The sequence below is a fragment of the Procambarus clarkii genome, chromosome 74 (genome assembly GCF_040958095.1).
Source record: "Procambarus clarkii isolate CNS0578487 chromosome 74, FALCON_Pclarkii_2.0, whole genome shotgun sequence".
Taxonomy (NCBI): Eukaryota; Metazoa; Arthropoda; class Malacostraca; order Decapoda; family Cambaridae; genus Procambarus; species Procambarus clarkii.
This window is the reverse complement of record NC_091223.1, coordinates 15,941,025-15,963,991: the sequence shown is the minus strand read 5'-3', so window position 1 is coordinate 15,963,991 and position 22,967 is coordinate 15,941,025. Positions and strand designations below refer to the sequence as shown.

Sequence of the window (22,967 nt, the reverse complement as noted above, 5' to 3'; positions counted from 1 at the left end):
ATCTTGTACCCGGTACTCATGTAAGAGAATAAGGGCAAGAAAATCCTACTAACAAATGAAACAAAGTTTCGAAAACAAATGAAACAGTTAAATGCTTCAAAAGTAAAATTGGTAGTCCAAGGATGTAGGCATACCTTGCCAAGTCTCTATAGGACATAAAGCAAGTTTTTCCCACTGAATTTAATATGATACTTACAGAATTAGCGAACTTTTGTGCTCTGAAAAAATAAGCTAATTCCCTACCGTTGTATGTATCATCATCTCTGACTGACGTGTAGGGGTGCGAGGTGTCAACTGGTGACGAGAACCGCTGCTGAGGTCCCAATTCAGCAACTAAAGTTCGAGCTAGAGGAACTATGGCCCTCTTTGTCCTCCTACAGTCAGATTGCAGAAGATTGGGTACTCTCGACCCGGGGCAGACCACAGTACCAGGGTACCAATATGATGATCTGTCAGAATGAGAAATATTCAAGGGACATAGATGGTAAATACGAGTAATAACAAGGAGGGAGAGATGACCAATTAAGAGTATGACTGAGGCCTACAGTCACCACGTAATCCAAAGTTGTCTCACCTTCACTATATGTTACTCTCGTAATGCACAATACACCGCACCTTATAAAAAATGAAATTGAATGAAAAATAGTAAAGCTACGTTAACAAAGTTAAATACGCTTACCATAAATTACCACTTGGCACCAGTACCTGAGTGAGGCTCCTAGGACAGGCCCCCATAAAACTTGTGACGGTAACGCGTTGGTGTTCGGCTGTTTAAGGCTAGGGGTATGGCCTCGTCACATAGTTATAAAAAAAAATAGAAAAAACTGGAACTTCGTCTGTGGTAAGGTAAGGAGAAGACACACAAAACACAAGTAAACTTTAACAATGAAATTTTAATTACGTTAAATAAATCAAAACATGAAAATAATGCACAAACAAAGTCTTATAATAAAATCAATCAATCAAAATAATAAGAATACTTAAATGACACAATGAAAGTTACGTTAAGGCAAAATAACAAGAAGTGCAACACAAAGGTAAGTGGGAGGTGCTGGAATATTGGCTTAAAGCCACCACCTCTCTCAGTACACTCTAGAGTCTAGCTGGGAGGTGTGCTGGCTACGAAAGCACGGAACATTCTGAGGACTGATGTTGGGGCGACCCCAGACATCAGGTAGTATTGGGGGCGAGTGCAGGTGCAGCCAGACCGGCGACCAATCAGCGGAGCCGTAGCGATCAACGGGTAGTTTGGTGGTTGGAGTTCGAACAGGTGGCTGGTTGCATACGTTTCTGCTCACCCTGGCAAGCCTTGCTGGTGCTGGTGTTGTTGTCGTTGTTGGACATTTCTTCCATAGTCTTTTTATATAATTGTGAAGACGTAATTTTGGAGGGAAGAGCAGGCTCAATCTCTTGAAGGAGATTATCGTCACAATATATATATATATATATATATATATATATATATATATATATATATATATATATATATATATACCTTCATTCCATTCACCTGGGCACTACAGGAGACTCGAACTCTCGACTCCAGCATGGGAGACGAGCGCTTTACCGACTGAGCTACGAGTTAGCCACAATAAAGAAATATTTCACATGGACCAAAAACGCTGCCAAATGAAATTTTCAACCTTCTGTGGCCTGCCACTTGAGCACAGAAGAAAAGATGATCCACTCCAGAGTCACATCAATTGTCAACCCACAATATCGAGGATGATAGCGTTTCATCTATGAAATGAAATGAGAAATCAGGTGTCAGGGAATCACCTGAACGACGGTTCAAGTCTCCCCCATCGCCCCGAAATGATAATTGCAGGATAACCAGATATTATATTGTTTTTATTATTGAACAAATAATAGAAAGCCAGGGCAAGAACAGCATGAGTAGGAGTAGAAGAAACATAGATAGTAGAGAGAGAGAGAGAGAGAGAGAGAGAGACAGAGAGAGAGAGACAGAGAGAGAGAGAGAGAGACAGAGAGAGAGACAGAGATAACACAAAACAAGTCACGTCATTGATAAGAAGGCAGATATTCAAAGGTGTATATTATGCTAAAGAAATGGCATGCCCCAAGGTGATAATTATATAAGAGGATCCTCAAGTGTTTTCTTATTTTTTTCCTTCGGGGGTTAAACCCCCCTTACGGGGGTCTCGAGTCGTTAACTGCCTCCCCCCTTCCCACCCCCTCTGTCCTGGACCCCCCTTATCCTCAACCCGTCCTGATAACGAAAGACGTTGTTAGTAAAATATCAGTTATTATAATGAGACACAGATACCTAATCTCTCTAAAGTGAGAAAGACACAATGAGACACAGATACCTGGTCTCTCTAGCGTGTAAAAGATACAATGAGACAAAGATACCTGATCTCTCTACAGTCAAAAAGATACAATGAGACAGATACCTGATCTCTCTAGCGTGAGAAAGATACAATGAAACACAGATACCTGATCTCTCTAGCGTGAAAAAGATACAATGAGACACAGATACCTGATCTCTCTAGCGTGAAAAAGATACAATGAGACACAGATACTTGATCTCTAGCGTGTAAAAGATACAATGAGACACAGATACCTGATCTCCAGCGTGTAAAAGATACAATGAGACACAGATACCTGATCTCTAGCGTGTAAAAGATACAATGAGACACAGATACCTGATCTCCAGCGTGTAAAAGATACAGTGAGACAGATACCTGATCTCTAGCGTGCAAAAGATACAATGAGAGACAGATATCTGGTCTCTCTAGCGTGAGAAAGATACAATAAGACACAGATACCTGATATCTAGCGTGAAAAAGATACAATGAGACACAGATACCTGATATCTAGCGTGAAAAAGATACAATGAGACACAGATACCTTATCTCTCTAGCGTGAAAAAAGTACTCGATTCAATAATTACAAACAAACTTCTCGCTCACTTTGGAAAGCAAAACACTACAGAAGAAAAAAATGTGACAACCTATAATTTTTTTCCGAAAAATGACGCTCTTCAATTATCTAATTTTGTTCCCGCTTTTCTCGAGAGATTTTTGATGTCGTGGACAATATACCTCGCGTCTTGATGTTGGTGCTCTTCAATGGAGGAGATTGACAAAGTATAAAGACACAGCGACACAGAGACACAGGGACACAGAGACACAGGGACACAGGGACACAGAGACACAGAGACACAGGACAGTCTGAAATCACATAAAAACTTCATGGGGGGAAGAGGGGGGGAGGGGGTACGAAATAATATGGTCGTTGGGGGGGGGGAGAAAATTCAGAGACGCAAGTTCGATCCCAATGCATAACCTCGATAGTTATACTGAGACACAGGGTATTGGAATGTAAACATGTGTGATATGAATGATTATGAAATCAGCAAATAGATTTCAATATCTATAGTTATCCAGGTATCTATTGTTCAATGTTTGTGAACTATAGGATACCTGCCATATGCTGTCTGTAGTGAACACGGAATATGTTCAAGATGTTCACTCTTGTTCACTCTTGTTCACTCACACCAATCACAAATGAACACTAGCTCACTGTTTGAACAACAAACCACTATGTAATCTCTTCAAACTCTTTCACTTATCAATTATCAATTAAAACTTTGCCAGAAGAATCTATTTGTATCAATTTCAATTTCTTTATTATGCACCCCATACCCGTCCGGTTGAGGGCGGTGGTGGGACAGTGTTATACTAAATTGTTTTCGAAGGAAAATATGACTTAATTAGGAATTGAGTTGTGAGTTTAATGGTGTAGTTGGTGTACAGGTAGACTAAACAGGTAGACTTGTCACCAGGGATACCAAAGGGTATTCCCAAGCTCCATACTTGACATTGTTAAGAAAATTCCGTCAATGAGAGAAACATAGAAGTAGTTGACTACCAAATTTAGAGACTGTTGAAATCAGGCAACCAATTTAGAGACTGTTGAAATCAGACAACCAATTTAGAGCCTGTTGAAATCAGACAACCAATTTAGATCCTGTTGAAATCAGACAACCAATTTAGAGCCTGTTGAATTCAGACAACCAATGTAGAACCTCTTGAAATCAGGCAACCAATTTAGAGCCTGTTGAAATCAGACAACCAATTTAGATCCTGTTGAAATCAGACAACCAATTTAGAGCCTGTTGAAATCAGACAACCAATTTAGAACCTGTTGAAATCAGACAACCAATTTAGACCCTGTTGAAATCAGACGACCAATTTAGATCCTGTTGAAATCAGGCAACCAATTTAGAGACTGTTGAAATCAGACGACCAATTTAGATCCTGTTGAAATCAGACAACCAATTTAGAACCTGTTGAAATCAGACAACCAATTTAGACCCTGTTGAAATCAGACAACCAATTTAGAGCCTGTTGAAATCAGACAACCAATGTAGAACCTCTTGAAATCAGGCAACCAATTTAGATCCTCTTGAAATTAGACAACCAATTTAGAGTCAGTTGAAATCAGACAACCAATTTAGAACCTTTTGAAATCAGACAACCAATTTAGAACCTCTTGAAATCAGACAACCAATTTAGATCCTGTTGAATTCAGATCCCTGTGACATGAGCTGTGCTTAGAGTACATTTGATTTAGCTTAGATTTACAACTTAGAATTTGATTTACCAATTTACTGGTAAATATGGCAACAATTACCAATTTACTGCCATTTTCTCTCTAATTTATTGAGACTCATGTCAAAATGATAATTAGAATTATCAGTGTTCATAATATTATTTATTGGCATGAATAAATGAATACATTATACAAACCAGGTAATTAAAGCTATAACCAATAGTTATCATTGTAGATAACTCTTCCTAATTAGAACTGATTACGGCTAATTACAAGCTGAAATGATCATCGTTAATATTAGGATATTCTTGTAATTTGTTATATAACGAAGTAGATAATTTTGCAAACTAACCATTCGTGAAAAAGTTTAGGAATATAAATTAAATTTGCAAAAGTTTCACGAGGACATAAATTTGAAATGATTTAATTTCAAAATAAATAAAAATACCATTTTAGGTACAAGATATATCAAGTATCAGGTATACTTCGTATATCTTAGACTCTCAAGGAATGTATATTTATGTAAACTGAGAAGGTATACCTCCCACTTCCCACTGGATGTTCAGGAGCCAGATTCACGAAGAAGTTACTCAAGCACTTACGAACCTGGGGATAGATTCACGAAGCAGTTACGCAAGCACTTACGAACGTGTACATCTTTCCTCAATCTTTGACGGCTTTGGTTACATTTATTAAACAGTTTACAAGCATGAAAACTTGCCAATCAACTGTTGTTGTTGTTATAAACAGCCTCCTGGTGCTTCGGAGCTCATTAACTGTTTAATAATTGTAAACAAAGCCACCAAAGATGGAGAAAAGATGGACAGGTTCGTAAGTGCTTGCGTAACTGCTTCGTGAATCTATCCCCAGGTTCGTAAGTGCTTGAGTAACTTCTTCGTGAATCTGGCCTTAGGGCTATAGTACAAGTGTTGGTTGGGTCGTATAAGCTGTTGTGGCGGCATTAATAACCCTCCAGAGGCCTTATGGGTTAGTTTAAGAGCTTAGTAAGGCCCTTAACCCCCCCCTCCCCCTTCCAGAAGGGTTAAATTTAACCCCTCTCATTAGCAAATATGTTATAGAGAAGCTAAGGTACCCCTGGGGTAGCATACCCAGGGGTAGCATACCCAGGGGTATGCTGGGTATACCCAGTGGTATGCTATCCAGGGTACTATGATTGAAATGCTCCTGTGATTGTTAATTGGCGGTTGAAAGGCGGAACCAAAGAGCCAGAGCTCAACCCCCGCAAGCACAATTAGGTGAGTACACTTACTTCCACACTTAGTCCCAGAGACTGGAGGTTATCTTGAGGTTATCTTGAGATGATTTCGGGGCTCAACGTCCCCGCGGCCCGGTCCTCGACCAGGCCTCCTATTATATAGACAATGCCTTGGATAGTTTCTTGGCCACTTTTCAATTTATAAACCTCTATTTTCAGCCGCCGTTATATTGAGGTTTCTTTTTTTCTTATCTTTCTTATCTTTTCTTATCTCGCATGGGCTGGACGGTAGAGCGACGGTCTCGCTTCATGCAGGTCGGCGTTCAATCCCCGACCTTCAATAAGTGGTTGGGCACCATTCCTTCCCCCTCCCCCCCCCCCCCGGCCGATCCCAAAATCCTTATCCTGACCTCTTCCAAGTGCTATATAGTCGTAATGGCTTGGCGCTTTCCCCCTGACAATTCCCTCTCCTCGCATGGAGATAACTTTGTTTCGTATTAGAATTCTAAACGATTTAAATCCGACTTTTACAAATAAAATTGAGGTAAATTCAAATATACCATTTTCTTGACTCATCAATTGCTTATAATGATGGTGAATTGTCTAAGTTCCATTTCTCGTAAACTTACGGGATTAAGTTTACAATATTCTCACCTGCACCTTCTCACCTTCTCTATTCAAGTTCAATATCATTAGAACTTTAGAAAGTTCTTTAGAACGTTAGAAAGAACTTTTTCAGTGTCAGAGTAGTTAGTAAATGGAATGCATTAGGCAGTGATGTGGTGGAGGCTGACTTCATACACAGTTTCAAGTGTAGATATGATAGAGCCCAATAGATATGATAGAGCCCAATAGATATGATAGAGCACAGTAGATATGATAGCGCCCAGTAGGCTCAGGAACCTGTACACCAGTTGATTGACGGTTGAGAGGCGGGACCAAAGAGCCAGAGCTCAACCCCCGCAAACACAACTAGGCGAGTACACAGAACTTTCAATATCTGTTTTAATTACAAATGATTTAACGTTGAAATTATTTTCTTGCGCAAGTTTTGTTTATCAAATGTTTTTGTAAACAAAATTGATAAAAATGTTGAAAAAAAATTTATAAATATAAAATTGTTACCGATGGACAAAATTTAAAAATAATACATTATGTCACAGTTCCTTATTGAAGTACTGATTGGTAATGTATTAGAGGGAGGGATCTTAGACAGTATTCTTAGACAGTATTCTTAGACGGTTCCTTAAGTGTTTGACCTCTGACCTGTCCTATGCTTAGGCTCGTCTAGACGACGTTTGAGGTCAAAGACGCATACGTCTATTTTGACGTCTAGAATATTCATAATTTACCTTTCATAAATACAAGATAAATGTTATTTCATACTAGAATGGGCTGAAAATAGTTTCAGCCTAACTAAGTTTGGGTTAGGTGGTTATAGGTTCTGTTGGCCATTATTGGTCATTTGAACCTGTTCTGAGGCCAGGCTCGTTAAAGCGGCGCCCCCCCCCCCTCCAAGACTCGGTCATCAACACACAGAAATCACAATTACGTGATGCATTAAATGAACAAATATGACCATGTCGTAGCTCAGTCGATTAAGGCAGCGTCTGGGATGCTCTCAGACGCGGGTTCGAATCCTCGTCACGGCCCTTGTGGATTTGTTCACTCGGTCATCAATTTTCAACGCATTGCTCATAATAATAAGAAATCAGGAGTTATATATAAATTAATATTATTATATATTAAAGTTCTATATATATCTAGGTGTAGGTTAGGTTAAGTGTTTAGGTTCAGTTGGCGATTATTTGTATTTGTAGTACGTGGGTGAAGCATTTACAGCGTTGTGGTTCGAACTGAGGACGTTCGAACTGAGGACGTTCGAACTGAGGACGTTCGAACTGAGGACGTTCGAACTGAGGACGTTCGAACTGAGGACGTTCGAACAGAGGACGTTCGAACAGAGGACGTTCGAACTGAGGACGTTCGAACAGAGGACGTTCGAACTGAGGACGTTCGAACTGAGGACGTTCGAACTGAGGACGTTCGAACAGAGGGTGTTCGAACTGAGGACGTTCGAACAGAGGACGTTCGAACTGAGGACGTTCGAACAGAGGACGTTCGAACTGAGGACGTTCGAACTGAGGACGTTCGAACTGAGGACGTTCGAACTGAGGACGTTCGAACTGAGGACGTTCGAACTGAGGACGTTCGAACTGAGGACGTTCGAACAGAGGACGTTCGAACAGAGGACGTTCGAACTGAGGACGTTCGAACAGAGGACGTTCGAACTGAGGACGTTCGAACTGAGGACGTTCGAACAGAGGACGTTCGAACTGAGGACGTTCGAACTGAGGACGTTCGAACTGAGGACGTTCGAACTGAGGACGTTCGAACTGAGGACGTTCGAACTGAGGACGTTCGAACAGAGGATGTTCGAACTGAGGACGTTCGAACAGAGGACGTTCGAACTGAGGACGTTCGAACAGAGGACGTTCGAACTGAGGACGTTCGAACTGAGGACGTTCGAACTGAGGACGTTCGAACAGAGGACGTTCGAACTGAGGACGTTCGAACTGAGGACGTTCGAACTGAGGACGTTCGAACTGAGGACGTTCGAACTGAGGACGTTCGAACTGAGGACGTTCGAACAGAGGACGTTCGAACTGAGGACGTTCGAACAGAGGACGTTCGAACTGAGGACGTTCGAACAGAGGACGTTCGAACTGAGGACGTTCGAACTGAGGACGTTCGAACTGAGGACGTTCGAACTGAGGACGTTCGAACTGAGGACGTTCGAACTGAGGACGTTCGAACTGAGGACGTTCGAACAGAGGACGTTCGAACAGAGGACGTTCGAACTGAGGACGTTCGAACAGAGGACGTTCGAACTGAGGACGTTCGAACTGAGGACGTTCGAACTGAGGACGTTCGAACTGAGGACGTTCGAACAGAGGATGTTCGAACTGAGGACGTTCGAACAGAGGACGTTCGAACTGAGGACGTTCGAACAGAGGACGTTCGAACTGAGGACGTTCGAACTGAGGACGTTCGAACTGAGGACGTTCGAACTGAGGACGTTCGAACGTTCAAATGTAGACGGCAAATGTAGATCCATTATTTATGAAAAGATTTGAACAGAAATTTCCCTAAATAAGAGGGAAATAATGTTGCCAAAATACATCTTATGCAACGAAAATATTCAAGCAAAGAATCCGAAGAAAACTTCCCAACGGATCAAGTCTTAAGACAGTCACCGAGACACAAGGGGCCAGATTCACGAAAGCACTTACGAACCTGTACATCTTTTCTCAATCTTTGGCGGCTTTGTTTACAATTATTAAACAGTTAATGAGCTCGGAAGCACCAGGAGGCTGTTTATAACAATAACAACAGTTAAATGGGACGTATTCATGCTTGTAAACTGTTTAATAAATGTAACCAAAGCCGTCAAAGATTGAGGAAAGATGTAAACATTCGTAAGTGCTTGCGTAAGTCCTTTTCGTGAATCTGGCCCCAGGAGAATATGGCAGGGTTGACTGCCTTTTCCTAAACTGCCATAAAGCATTTGATATCTCCCAAAAAGGAGAACGACGTTTAAAACGCAGCTACAAGCTCAGATAACTAAGAGAAACCAGTGAATTGAGTTAAGGAATACCTGGCAGACGGGAAACAGAATGTCACATTCAGAGAGAGAGAGACGTGACAGTGCTGGAGAAATGTTAACAACATGTAAGATACCAGACTCGAGTGTCTAGAGCATTCGAACGCACCGGGTGTAATTAGTAGTAAGACAGGGGAACACATACTTGTGTCTCAACCCCTCCCATCTTGACTTTATTAGGTACGAACTGACAAGTGATTGGTTAGGACACTATGCACACACACACACACCCTTTTTTACACATTACCAACCCCCCCAACCCCCCCCCTCTCCCTCACCACCCACAGTAACCACCAGTGTAGTGGTATCCCCCACCACAATCTCCACCACCACCACCACCACTACCAGCACTACCACCACCACGGCGACGACGACCACCACCACCACCATCACCACTACGACCATCACCACCACGACCACCATACCCCCCACCACCACCATCCCCACCACCACCCCCACCAGCACCACCACCACCACCACCACCATCACCAGCACCACCACCATCACTATCACCACCACCACCACCCCCACCACCACCCCCACCAGCACCACCCCCACCACCACCACCATACCCCTCTTCCAACCACAATCCCGCTTATCTAACCCCCACAACAACCCCCCCCCCCTTATCAACAACCGTAATCACCCCATTCCCCTACCCAACCACCACCAGCTCCACCGTCGCCATATCTCCCCCACCACCACCATCACCGTATCACCACCATCTCCAACACTGTTGAAGCTTCAGCGTCAACACAATGTTCCACCCGGACCACCAAAGCCGTCGACGCCAAGCCAAATCTCAACTGCCTGTCTCAAGAAATTGCCTTTAGATGTTTAGCGTATCTGAACGAGCATCTTATCTCCTTAATTAACCAAGTTCTAGCACGGCTGATCCTTAATTAGTGTTTTAGAGTGCGGAGGGGCAGAGGTGAGACACGGGAGAGTGACCCTAATGAGTACGGGGCGCAAGGAAGGAAGGGGGAAGGAGTTCGGAAAGGCAGCTTTCCGAACACCCGTATCGAGAGGTACAGGCGACGAAGGAATGAATCGTTATCCGAACTGCGTTCGGATAAAGGGATGGTGACGGGGGGGAGGGGGGGAGAGGAAGAGATTAAGGCAGTGTCTGGGATGCTCCCGGCGCAGGTTCGAATCCTCGTCACGGACCTTGTGGGTTTGTTCATTTGATGCATCACGTTAGTGTGATCTCTGTGTGTGTGTGATGGGTTTACAGTTTGATCTTTGTTCCTTTCTAAGTTGGTGGAATGGTTATGATAGCAAGTCATCTATATAGCAATCGTCCCGCCTGCTATCTCCATCTCTTCCTTCTCCTGCTATACCAGGAGACTTATAACTGCTTCTCCAGATTCACGAAGCAGTTACGCAAGCACTTACGAACGTGTACATCTTTCCTCAGTCTTTGGCGGCTTTGTTTCCAATTATTAAACAGTTAATGAGCTCCGAAGCACCAGGAGGCTGTTTATAACAATAACAACAGTTGATTGGCAAGTTTTCATGCTTGTAAACTGCTTAATAAACGTAACCAAAGCCGTCAAAGATTGAGGAAAGATGTACACGTTCGTAAGTGCTTGCGTAACTGCTTCGTGAATCTGGCGCCTGCCTGCTTCGTTACAAAGAACAAACACCTGCCAACTTCGTTACAAAGAAGTGTCACTCGTTAACTAATCTTTATATCCAAAAAGAATATATCAGAATATATCAGAATATATCACAATATATCTACTCTAAGAAGGCTTTTAAGACGACAAACAAACATCTTCACCCTTAATAAAGACGTAGCCGCGTTTAACGAACTAATTTACGTTCTTGAATACGTCGTTAAAACGTCATATCAACGTAGATATATAGTTTTTTTATTATATAACATGAGGGGTATATATGAGTCTATAAAGACCCATATACGAAGATCTATATTCAACCTAAAACTCATTCAGGTGTCTATCCTGCGCTTGAAACAACCCAGCGGTTGCCACGCCTATTGTGTTTTCTTACTGATGTCGACACGTGTATTCTTAAGATCATTTAGAATTGTTTATGTTCTTGTTGGGTTCAATTATGTCTGTCTTGAGTCGGAGTGATTGACAGACAGATTGACCAATGATTTGTTTCGTTACAGAGAATACAAAAAAAAATTAGAGAGATGCCTCGGCCAATCAGATGCATCTCTCGTGGGGGGGGGGGGTTATGGGGGTAGTTGTTGGTCTGATTACATCCGGGCCAATCAGAGCTCAATATTGTGGTGTGATCTGAGTGTGGTAGTAATTAGTGCTATTGGGTACACACGCACGCGCGCGCACGCATACACACACACACACACACACACACACACACACACACACACACACACACACACACACACACACACACACACACACACACACACACACACAGGGGGGCCTGGTAGCCTGGTGGATAGCGCGCAGGACTCGTAATTCTGTGGCCCGGGTTCGATTCCCGCACCAGGCAGAAACAAATGGGCAAAAGCTTCTTTCACCCTGAATGCCCCTGTTACCTAGCAGTAAATAGGTACCTGGGAGTTAGTCAGCTGTCACGGGCTGCTTCCTGGGGATGTGTGTGTGTGTGGGAGGGGGAAAAAGTAGTTAGTAACAGTTGTTTGAGAGTAGAAAGGCGGACCGAAAGAGCAAAGCTCAACCCCCCGCAAGCACAACTAGGTGAATACAAGTAGGTGAATACAGGTGGCAATTGAGTACCCAAATGAGCCATAAAGACATTAGAAAGAATTCTTTCAGTGTCAGAGTGGTTGACAAATGGAATGCATTAGGAAGTAATGTGGTGGAGGCTGACTCCATACACCGTTTCAAATGTAGATATGACAGAGCCCAGTAGGCTCAGGAACCTGTACACCAGATGATTGACAGTTGAGAGGCGGGACCAAAGAGCCAGAGCTCAACCCCCGCAAGCACAACTAGGTGAGTACACACACGCTCTCCATCTCTACCAAAAAGCAAATATATCAAAGTTTAGGCGAAACTAAGCACACTGGACTTGTGATCCTGTGGTCCCGGGTTCGATCCCGGGCGCCGGCGAGAAACAAATGGGCAAAAGTTTCTTTCACCCTGAATGCCCCTGTTACCTAGCAGTAAAAATAGGTACCTGGGTATTAGTCAGCTGTCACGGGCTGCTTCCTGGGGGTGGAGGCCTGGTCGAGGACCGGGCCGCGGGGACACTAAAAAGCCCCGAAATCATCTCAAGATAACCTCAAGATCTCAAGATAACCTCAAGATCTCAAGATAACCTCAAGATCTCAAGATAACCTCAAGATCTCAAGATAACCCCCTGCCCCTTGTTCTTATATAACAAATAATTTAACACGCAAACAATATAACAAGAATAAATTCCTGAACTGAAAAGCTTCATAAAGAAACAAATCAAAAGAAATAAAATATCGATATCTAAGTGACGATAAAGAAAAAAGCCAGTTAGAGCAGAGAGGAGAGAGAGAGAGAGAGAGAGAGAGAGAGAGAGAGAGAGAGAGAGGGAGAGAGAGAGAGAGAGAGAGAGAGAGAGAGAGAGAGAGAGAGAGAGAGAGAGAGAGAGGGAGAGAGAGAGAGAAAGAGAGTGTGGTGTATGGTTAGGTATACAGCATCTTCCTCTCCCACCACCAGCAGCAGCATCAGTAGCACCAGTGAGGCTTACCTGACGTTGTCATGGTAACGCACCCCGCCAACATTATTGGTGGTGTGTGTGTGTGTGTGTGTGTGTGTGTGTGTGTGTGTGTGTGTGTGTGTGTGTGTGTGTGTGTGTGTGTGTGTGTGTGTGTGTGTGTCTGATGTATCCCTGATGCTTGGTCCTCTTATCCTTATCCTCGGCCCCTTATCCTTACCCTCGAACCCTTTACCCCTCATAAAACACCACTACATATCTGTGCAGGTGTGTGGCCCTTTAAGCCACACTACCATAAAACATGTGCAACACGTGACTACCTCAACACCTGTTCCCTTTGACATAAACATATACATTGCGACGCGGCAGCTTTTAAAAAAAAATCTAGTCTCCTGAACTTCTTGAAAGATGATTTTCATTCATTTATGAATGAAATAATAATGAATGTAAGTTAAAATAATAATGAATGATTGAAAATTATTTACACAGAAAAGGTTGCAACAGAGATTTATATATATATATATATATATATATATATATATATATATATATATATATATATATATATATATATTTGTTTACCTAACCTAACTTAACCTAACCTAACCTAACTTAACCTTACCTAACCTAACCTAACCTTACCTAACCTAACCTAACCTAACCTAACCTAACCTAACCTAACCTACCCTAACCTAACCTAACCTTACCTAACCTAACCTAACCCTCGCCTAATTTTATGTCAAATTAATAATAATATTAATTTATTTCAGCCAAAAACGTTATTGAATACTGAGAACATTAATTAGAGTTATGAACACGTCTTTGTTGGATAAGGTTGGGGGGTTTGATCGCCGCTTTAACGAGCCAAGCTTGAAGACAGGTTGCAGTATACCTGTATAACAGTATAACAGCATATATGACACAACCATATGTCTGTATAACAGGAATATAACAGCTATACTCCGTCTTTGCCAGAAGTACAGACTTCAAGACACCGGGGCCGGGGGTTCCTCCCAGCCACCTACCCCAGACCTCCAACAGCAGCAGCAGCAGCAACAGCAACAGCAACAACAGCAGCAGTTTGCAGCGGCAGCGGCTGCGGCGGCGGCGGCGGCGGCAGCTGCCTCTACCAGCAGTACAACAGCACCCTTACCTAACTCGCAGACAGCAGCAGCAGCAGCAGCGACGCCTGCAGCTGCTGTGTCTGCAGCTGCTCACTCCGGGGTGTGTTCCTCGCCAGTAGCTCCGCAGCAGCAGCAGCAGCAGCAACAGCAGCAGCAGCAGCAGCAGTCAGTCTCACATTCTTCAAAGACAGACGAAAAGGTGAGTGAACTAATAACAATGTTAATATATAATAATTATATGTTTTCTCTAATAATATTATTATTGTGAAATGTATTACAAATGCCTCTGCGCCGTATAGATAAAACCATAACAAAAATACAAGAGACAGCAGAAGACCAGTATTTACCCAGGTCTTTCTTTTGTGAGTGTGTGGAATACAAGACCTTATTCGTGGACTTCCAGTGTGTCTCCGCTTACTCTTCGTCTTGCTACGTAATGTAAATCTGTTATTTGTCATTCTCACTCCAATAGTTCTAAAAACTCTTTGGTCATGACTTCTTGTCCCCTAATACCTGCTTCCTCCGGGGGGGCCTTTTTCCTTTTCCGTACAATCCACTACGGGCTCACCATAGCCCGTGCTACTTGGAACTTCTTGTTCCAGGAAGCGACTTTGGTCGTAGCAGCGTAGCCAGAACAATGAGTCTCTGACAGGCAGTGTTACCCACCCACAGGGTGAACAGCAGCAGCAGCAGCAGCACGCGGACGCTCACTACATCTCGGCCAACTGTGTAGTGCTGACGTACTTCAGCGGGGACCTGGCCACAGCTGTCGATGAGCATTTCTCCAGAGCCCTCACACAGTCCTTCAGTAAGACCAGTAAAGGTGAGAACGCTTCCAGGGAGGTGGATGCTTCCAGGGAGGGTGGATGCTTCCAGGGAGGGTGGATGCTTCCAGGGGGGGTGGATGCTTCCAGGGAGGGTGGATGCTTCCCGGGAGGGTGGATGCTTCCAGGGTGGATGCTTCCCGGGAGGGTGGATGCTTCCAGGGAGGGTGGATGCTTCCAGGGGGGTGGATGCTTCCAGGGAGGGTGGATGCTTCCAGGGAGGGTGGATGCTTCCAGGGAGGGTGGATGCTTCCCGGGAGGGTGAATGCTTCCCGGGAGGGTGGATGCTTCCAGGGAGGGTGGATGCTTCCAGGGAGGGTGGATGCTTCCAGGGAGGGTGGATGCTTCCAGGGAGGGTGGATGCTTCCAGGAGGGTGGATGCTTCCAGGGAGGGTGGATGCTTCCAGGGAGGGTGGATGCTTCCAGGGAGGGTGGATGCTTCCAGGGAGGGTGGATGCTTCCCGGGAGGGTGGATGCTTCCAGGGAGGGTGGATGCTTCCCGGGAGGGTGGATGCTTCCAGGGAGGGTGGATGCTTCCAGGGAGGGTGGATGCTTCCAGGGAGGGTGGATGCTTCCCGGGAGGGTGGATGCTTCCAGGGAGGGTGGATGCTTCCAGGGAGGGTGGATGCTTCCAGGGAGGGTGGATGCTTCCCGGGAGGGTGGATGCTTCCAGGGAGGGTGGATGCTTCCCGGGTGGATGCTTCCAGGAGGGTGGATGCTTCCAGGGAGGTGGATGCTTCCAAGGAGGGTGGACTCTTCCAGGGGGGGGAGGGGACGCTTCCAGGGGGGTGGACGCTTCCAGGGGTGTGGACGCTTCCAGGGTGTAGAACACCTTCAGGGGGGAAGTATACTCACACATTACCAGAACTCTTGTAATTCCAGGATTAGGAGAAGTTTCCAGGTTGAAGCAAGAGTCTGGGGAAATAATATTTCCAGCATGAAATTTCCTTCCAGAGGGAAAAATATGATTCCAAGTAAATTGTACCTGTTGATGAAGTACCTTTGCGGGGAAAACCGTTTCCAACGGGGGAATACTTTTTTCCCAAAAAGTGTATATTTCAACAAAAGGAACAATTCTGGAATGGGAGTATTTTCCAGATCGAAGTCCGCTTCCAGATGGGGAATATTCCCAGAAATTCCGGCCAATGGGGAGCAGAAATCATCAAAATAACTTTTCTTCCCCACCACCACCACCAAACTTTCCCTACTACTACTATTACTAACCCCCCCCCCACCCCCACCCCTCCCCTTCCAACCAAAGACTTCCTAAACCCCCCTCCCCTACCCTACCACCCCACTCCCCCTACCAAAACTAACCACCCCCCACCAATAACCCCAACCAAAGACACACACCACCCCCCCTCCCCTCCAACCAAACAGAACCAGGTCCAACACCCACTTCCCCCCTATTTTTCCCCAAAACCCTCCCTCCTCCTTTCCCCACAACATCAGCCTCCCACAATAGGGGAGAGAGGAAGGAATAGGTTTCATAACATGAGATTATCGAGTCACCTTGATAGCTCAATCAGCTCACCTCACCACTGGTATATTAATCCCCCCTTCCCCCCAGGTATATTGAGCCCCCCCTCTTCCCTGGCAACTAAGCCCCAGCTAGTGAGCCCTTAGAGCTCATTAGCCTGTTGGCGGGGTGCTATTAATCAGAAATTCTTGCCTTTGTCTGAAGACTTGACACGAAGTATCTGTATACAGCCATTGCTCTTTGACTGGAAGTGTGAAGTATAGGCCTACTGCCCTGTAGCCCTGTAAACCTATAGGCCTATAGGAGTAAGTAGATATCAATACATCAAGATAACCAGGTATAGATAACCTGTACTGATAATATAAATATACTTGAGGAATTATCCTATTTATCCTCTTTACATTCGTGACTAGATTTTTTTGATGATCCTAATCCCTAATCCTTATCTCTAATCTCAGTTATTCCTTCTTCTTGATTGTCATCTCCTTACTTCTTCTTCTTCTTAAGCCTTATCTTTAGCCTTATTCCTCATCCTTACTCACTGAATTCTTATACTTTCTTATACTTATCTCCTCATCCTTATGGATTAGCCCTTGTTTCTTATCTCTTGTTCTTATCTTCAACGCATTTTCCTTATTCCTTCTTTCTTATTCTATTTTTTATCCGTTGTTCATGCTTCTTTATTCTTACTTTTATCTCTTATTCCCTGTTTCTTTTTCCTTATGTTTATCTTTGTTCCTTCTCTCTCTCTGTCTCTCTCTCTCTCTCTCTCTGTCTCTCTCTGTCTCTCTCTCTCTCTGTCTGTCTCTCTCTCTCTCTCTCTCTCTCTCTCTCTCTCTCTCTCTCTCTCTCTCTCTCTCTCTCTCTCTCTCTCTCTCTCTCTCTCTCTCTCTCTCTGTCTCTCTCTCTCTCTCTCTCTCTCTCTCTCTCTCTCTCTGTCTCTCTCTCTCTCTCTCTCTCTGTCTCTCTCTCTCTCTCTCGCTCTCTCTCTCTCTCTCTCTCTCTCTCTCGCTCTCTCTCTCTCTCTCTCTCTCTCTCTCTCTCTCTCTCTCTCTCTCTCTCTCTCTCTCTCTCTCTCTCTCTCTCCTCTCTCTCTCTCTCTCTCTTCTCTACCATTTTCCCCTTTTTCTTTGTCTTACTTCTCCTCTTTCTCAACTGTCTTACTTCCTCGTTTGTCTTCACCATCTTCTCCTTTCTCTCTCTTCCTCATTTATCACCCATTTCCTTTTCTCCACACCTTCCTCTCTTCTCACTCTTCCTATATTCTGTTCTCTCATCTTTTCTCTCTCCCCCTCCCTCCCCTCCCTTTTCTCTCGTCTCCATAACCCTATTCCCCATTTCCTCCCCCCCCCCTTTCTCTCTTCTCTCCTGCTAACTCTCTCCTCTCCTCCTAACTCTCTCTTCTCTCTCATCTACTCTCCCCTCAGCTCTCTCCCATCCCACTGAACAACTTTCCCATTGGACGTGCTGATAGCAATAACCAACCCACAACAAAGGGGATTACATCCCCTTTTCCCAAATGGGATTTGCTGAGAGGGTAGAGAGGGGAGAGAGAGAGGGGAGATTAAGTGTGGGAGGGGAGTCTATAACCTTGTTCTAATTATCGGCGTATTACCTGTGCTTATTGGCGGCGCGTGCGCTAAATGGTGTATATTAAGTGAGGGAGGGGGTGGGGGATCCGGGTTCGATCCCCGGCTGAGCCGGAAACAAATGTGCAGAGTTTCTTTTACCCTGATGCTCTGTTCACCTAGCATTAAATAGGTACCTGAGAGTTATATAGACAGCTGCTACGGATTGCTTCCTGAGGGGGGTGGGGGGGGGGGGGGGTGTAAGAAAAAAGGAGGCCTGGTCGAGGACCGGGCCGCGGGGACGCTAAGCCCCGAAATCACCTCAAGATAACCCATCCATTCGAGGCTTACCTTACCTTGAGGTGCTTCCGGGGCTTAGCGTCCCCGCGGTCCGGTCGTCGACCAGGCCTCCTCCTGGTTGCTGGACTGATCAACCAGGCTGTTGGACGCGGCTGACGTATGAGTCACAGCCTGGTTGATCTTGACAAGGCTTTGACAAATACTCCACAATGTGTTGAAGAATGTTGCCTGAGAATTAATATTTGTGTGTATTGAAGTCTGTTGTAAACCGGTCCACCAGTAGGGGGGGTGTAGGGGGGAGGGGGTTGAAGGGACTGGTTAGAGGGGGGGGGGGAGGGAGGGAGGGATAGAGGGGAGGGGGGGTGGTCTAGTCTTCACAGATATATATACGACCATCAACTTGGGTATATTATTGACCTGCCTGTTTGGAATCTCTTATTTTTTTGGGGGGGGGGGGGGAGGGGGGGGGGAAGAAGTTGTTCCGAGCGCACAAAACTGGAAGAGGGATTCGAACCCTTGACTCAATCCTCCTTTTTTGTCTTGAGTTCATCTGCCAAGGGGGGCAGGATTAGTGCGACTTCGGGATTGTTCTTACTATAATTTTCTTGAGAGATACATTGTAGGTGTTTTATAAGGGAATTGTGTGTTATAATTTTCTTGCTGTGTACTTTCTCTCTCTCTCTCTCTCTCTCTCTCTCTCTCTCTCTCTCTCTCTCTCTCTCTCTCTCTCTCTCTCTCTCTCTCTCTCTCTCTCTCTCTCTCTCTCTCTCTCTCTCTCGCAATTGTCGATGTGTGTACACTGTACATGGTACAACCTCTCAGTACCACAGTCGCTGGAAGACAGGAGAGCTCGGGGAGACATGATCACCACCTACAAAATTCTCAGGGTAATTGACAGGGTGGACATGGCTGGATTATTTAACACGGGTGGAACAAGGGGACACAGGTGGAAGCTGAGTACCCAAATGAGCCACAGGGACGTTAGAAAGAACTTTTTCAGTGTCGGAGTAGTTAGTAAATGGAATGCACTAGGCAGTGATGTGGTGGAGGCTGACTCCATACACAGTTTCAAATGTAGATATGATAAGAGCCCAGTAGGCTCAGGAACCTGTACACCAGTTGATTGACAGTTGAGAGGCGGGACCAAAGAGCCAGAGCTCAACCCCCGCAAGCATAACTAGGCGAGTACAGTCCCAAGGGACCACAATCCCAATGACAGAAGAAAATATATATATATGCTGGTTAGCATTGTAAATGTGTGGCCACGTCTGTGGTAGAAAATAATAATAATAATAAAAAGTCCTAATGTCCCTGGAAGAAAGTACCAGGCAGCGATAGGAGGAAGAGGAGGAGGTGGGGGAGGGATAGGGGATAGGGGTGAGACACTGGGAGGGGGGAGAGGGGGTGGGATAGAGGTGGAGGCAGATAAGGCCGACTTTACTACCTTATAATTTGGAAGCGAAGCATTTATGGGCGCGCCCCTGAACCTTTTATGTATGCCTAAATCTTGTTCGCCAACAGGGTGGCATTGGCTGTTTTCGATCTCCTGGCTCTCTCAGGCATTTATGACCCCCTTCTCCTAACCCCCCCTCACCTAGCCCCCCCCCCACACACACCCACTTCCCTATCCACCCCCCACATCCCTATCCACACCCCCCCTCCCTAACCCTCCCTTCCTTGCAGGCCTGTTTGAGCCCATTTGGCAAGTCTTGAACCCCTATCGACTGATTTTGAGCCCATAAGCTACTTAGAGCCCACCTGAATGACGGTATATATATATATATATATATATATATATATATATATATATATATATATATATATATATATATATATATATATATATATATATATATATATATATATATATATATATATATAACTTTAGACACACCCACCAGGGGACTCGAACACTGGCCATCATGATGGCAGGAACGCAACTTGTATCCACTACACCATACTTCAGAGCCCTAAAGAGGTGGGAATTCCGGCGTATTTAACCAACCAGACATCCCATCCTCTCTATCACAGGAAAAAGGTTATCATGTATAACCAAACTCAATTACGGGCTCACCATAGCCCGTGCTACATGGACACTCCGTCCTGAGTAGCTAAATCTTTAACAACAATAACAACAACCCATCCTCTTCAGGCAATGAGACAGTGAGGGAACTCTCGCGTTTATCATCAAGCCCTGATATATGGGAGAACTCGGTGCCCATGCTTAATGCACAGACCTGCTTATGAACCACAAGTTTGAAGCATAGAAAAATACCTATATCTATACTTCAAACTTGTGGTTTATAATCAGTGCATATATATATATATATATATATATATATATATATATATATATATATATATATATATATATATATATATATATATATATATATATATATATATATATATATATACATACTGTATAGCCCTATTTTATTCCCCCTCCCCAATGAGCCTCTTTGGTCGACTCTCCCACACAAACGTCTCAGACTCCCGCCCATCATGACCATAAGATCTCATTAGCCCCCCAAGGCGGCCCTTGTCACCTGTCCGTCCTGATTAGTTCTTGGGCCTATCACACCTGTGTAAAAAAAAAAAGAAGCATAAGGCCGAATATCTTGCGTCAACTGTATACACAATCGACCTTATATCCCTTAAATGAACCCTTTAAGTCACCCCTTAAAACCAATCCGTTAAAAATGCAATGCATTAGTGAAAATGAACCCAAGCGGCGTAATACTGCCTCGTTTTCTATGCATCTAGCCTTGACAGGTTAGGATAGGGGGTAGAGGGAAGGGGGGGGGGGGTTCGGCACGGTCCTGGTTATGGGGGGGGGAAATAGTTGCATTTCTTTACGTAGTGGAGAAATATGATTAATAACATTCAAGATACAGCCCTTGTCTTAACAGCTTAGTTAAGCTGAGTTAAGCTTAACAGCTTAGTTAAGCTGTTAGACCTATATCAAGCTCTTTAACAAGCAGCTCTTTAACAAGCATACGATATGCGCCACAATGAGCTCTATAGAAAGCTCTGCTATAAGCTCTATTAGATATATAATAAGCTTTACAATGAGCTTTACAATTAGCTTTACAATTAGCTTTACAATAAGCTTTATAATAAGCTTTATAATAAGCTTTACAATAAGCTTTACAATAAGCTTTACAATAAGCTTTATAATAAGCTTTACAATGAGCTTTATAATGAGCTTTATAATAAGCTTTACAATAAGCTTTATAATAAGCTTTACAATAAGCTTTATAATAAGCTTTATAATAAGTTTTATAATAAGCTTTACAATGAGCTTTATAATAAGCTTTACAATAAGCTTTATAATAAGCGTTACAATAAGCTTTATAATAAGCTTTACAATCAGCTTTATAATAAGCTTTACAATAAGCTTTATAATAAGCTTTACAATCAGCTTTATAATAAGCTTTACAATAAGCTTTATAATAAGCTTTACAATCATCTTTACAATAAGCTTTACAATAAGCTCTGCACCAAAGGTCACAATAGGCTACAAGAAGCTCTATCATCACTCAAGAGGACACATCTAAAGTCTACAGAGCAAAAACAGACTCCAGATCGAGGCGACCCGCTTCTAAACTCAAGATAACCGTCCCTAATTAGCTGTACCCGTCTTGGTTGAGTAATTAGTGACCCCGGTAGCTCATTATGTAAATATTATACGGTTAATTCAGCTAATTAGTTCATTCACATTGAAATCTTGAGGTTAATTCATGTAGGATGAGAATGACAGGTTCCTTAATGAGAGGCTAATTGCTCCGTACTAATTGCTAATTGAGCAATTAACTGACTATTGGTTAATTATATTGTTTAGGAATTCGTTCGTTACTGATAATTGGAGCTGTTCGTTGGATATCCTTTTTTATGTGACTATTTTTTGTTTTTATGTGATTTTATGTTATATATATATATATATATATATATATATATATATATATATATATATATATATATATATATATATATATATATATATATATGTGAGAAAGCTGCATGAACGCGCAAGCCAAAGAGTTCTTAGTGATATATATATATATATATATATATATATATATATATATATATATATATATATATATATATATATATATATATATATATATATATATATATATATATATATATATATACGTACTCACGTAGGTGTCTTTTCTCGGGTTGAGTTTCAGCTGTTGGGACCTGACTCTTCAATCAATGGGTGTACAGATTTGTGCTCCTTTTTTTAATTTAAGTTGGAGTCCGGGCCGTCACAACTCCATTCTCAGGAGTATTTTGCATGTGGTGATCATGTCTCTCCTGTTTCTTCTGCCTTCCAGTCGTGAATAGCTTCTTTTGCGGCTTCTTCGGGTTCAGTGTTGTGTTAGGATTTGCAAATTGAGTCACACTTAGGCCTACTCAAATATCCTACTTTTAAATGAGCTTTTTGAATAAGTTGTTAATTTTTTTATATAAATTCTAATCCTTTTTTTCTATCATTTTTTTAATCCGTCTGTTTGTTATCACGTTATCAAAATGTTATCAAAAAGTTTGTTATCTTT

General features: G+C 43.4%; 1 protein-coding gene across 1 annotated transcript in view; it reads left to right on the top strand.

Annotated features, from left to right (window-relative positions):
- Positions 1–22,967, top strand: part of LOC123748623 (transcription cofactor vestigial-like protein 2) — a 54,032-nt gene that overhangs the window by 6,586 nt on the left and 24,479 nt on the right. The window contains exons 2-3 of the mRNA XM_069313011.1: positions 14,079–14,426; positions 14,915–15,050. Coding sequence (XP_069169112.1) covers positions 14,079–14,426; positions 14,915–15,050 — 484 coding nt within the window. The remainder of the gene's footprint in view (positions 1–14,078; positions 14,427–14,914; positions 15,051–22,967) is intronic.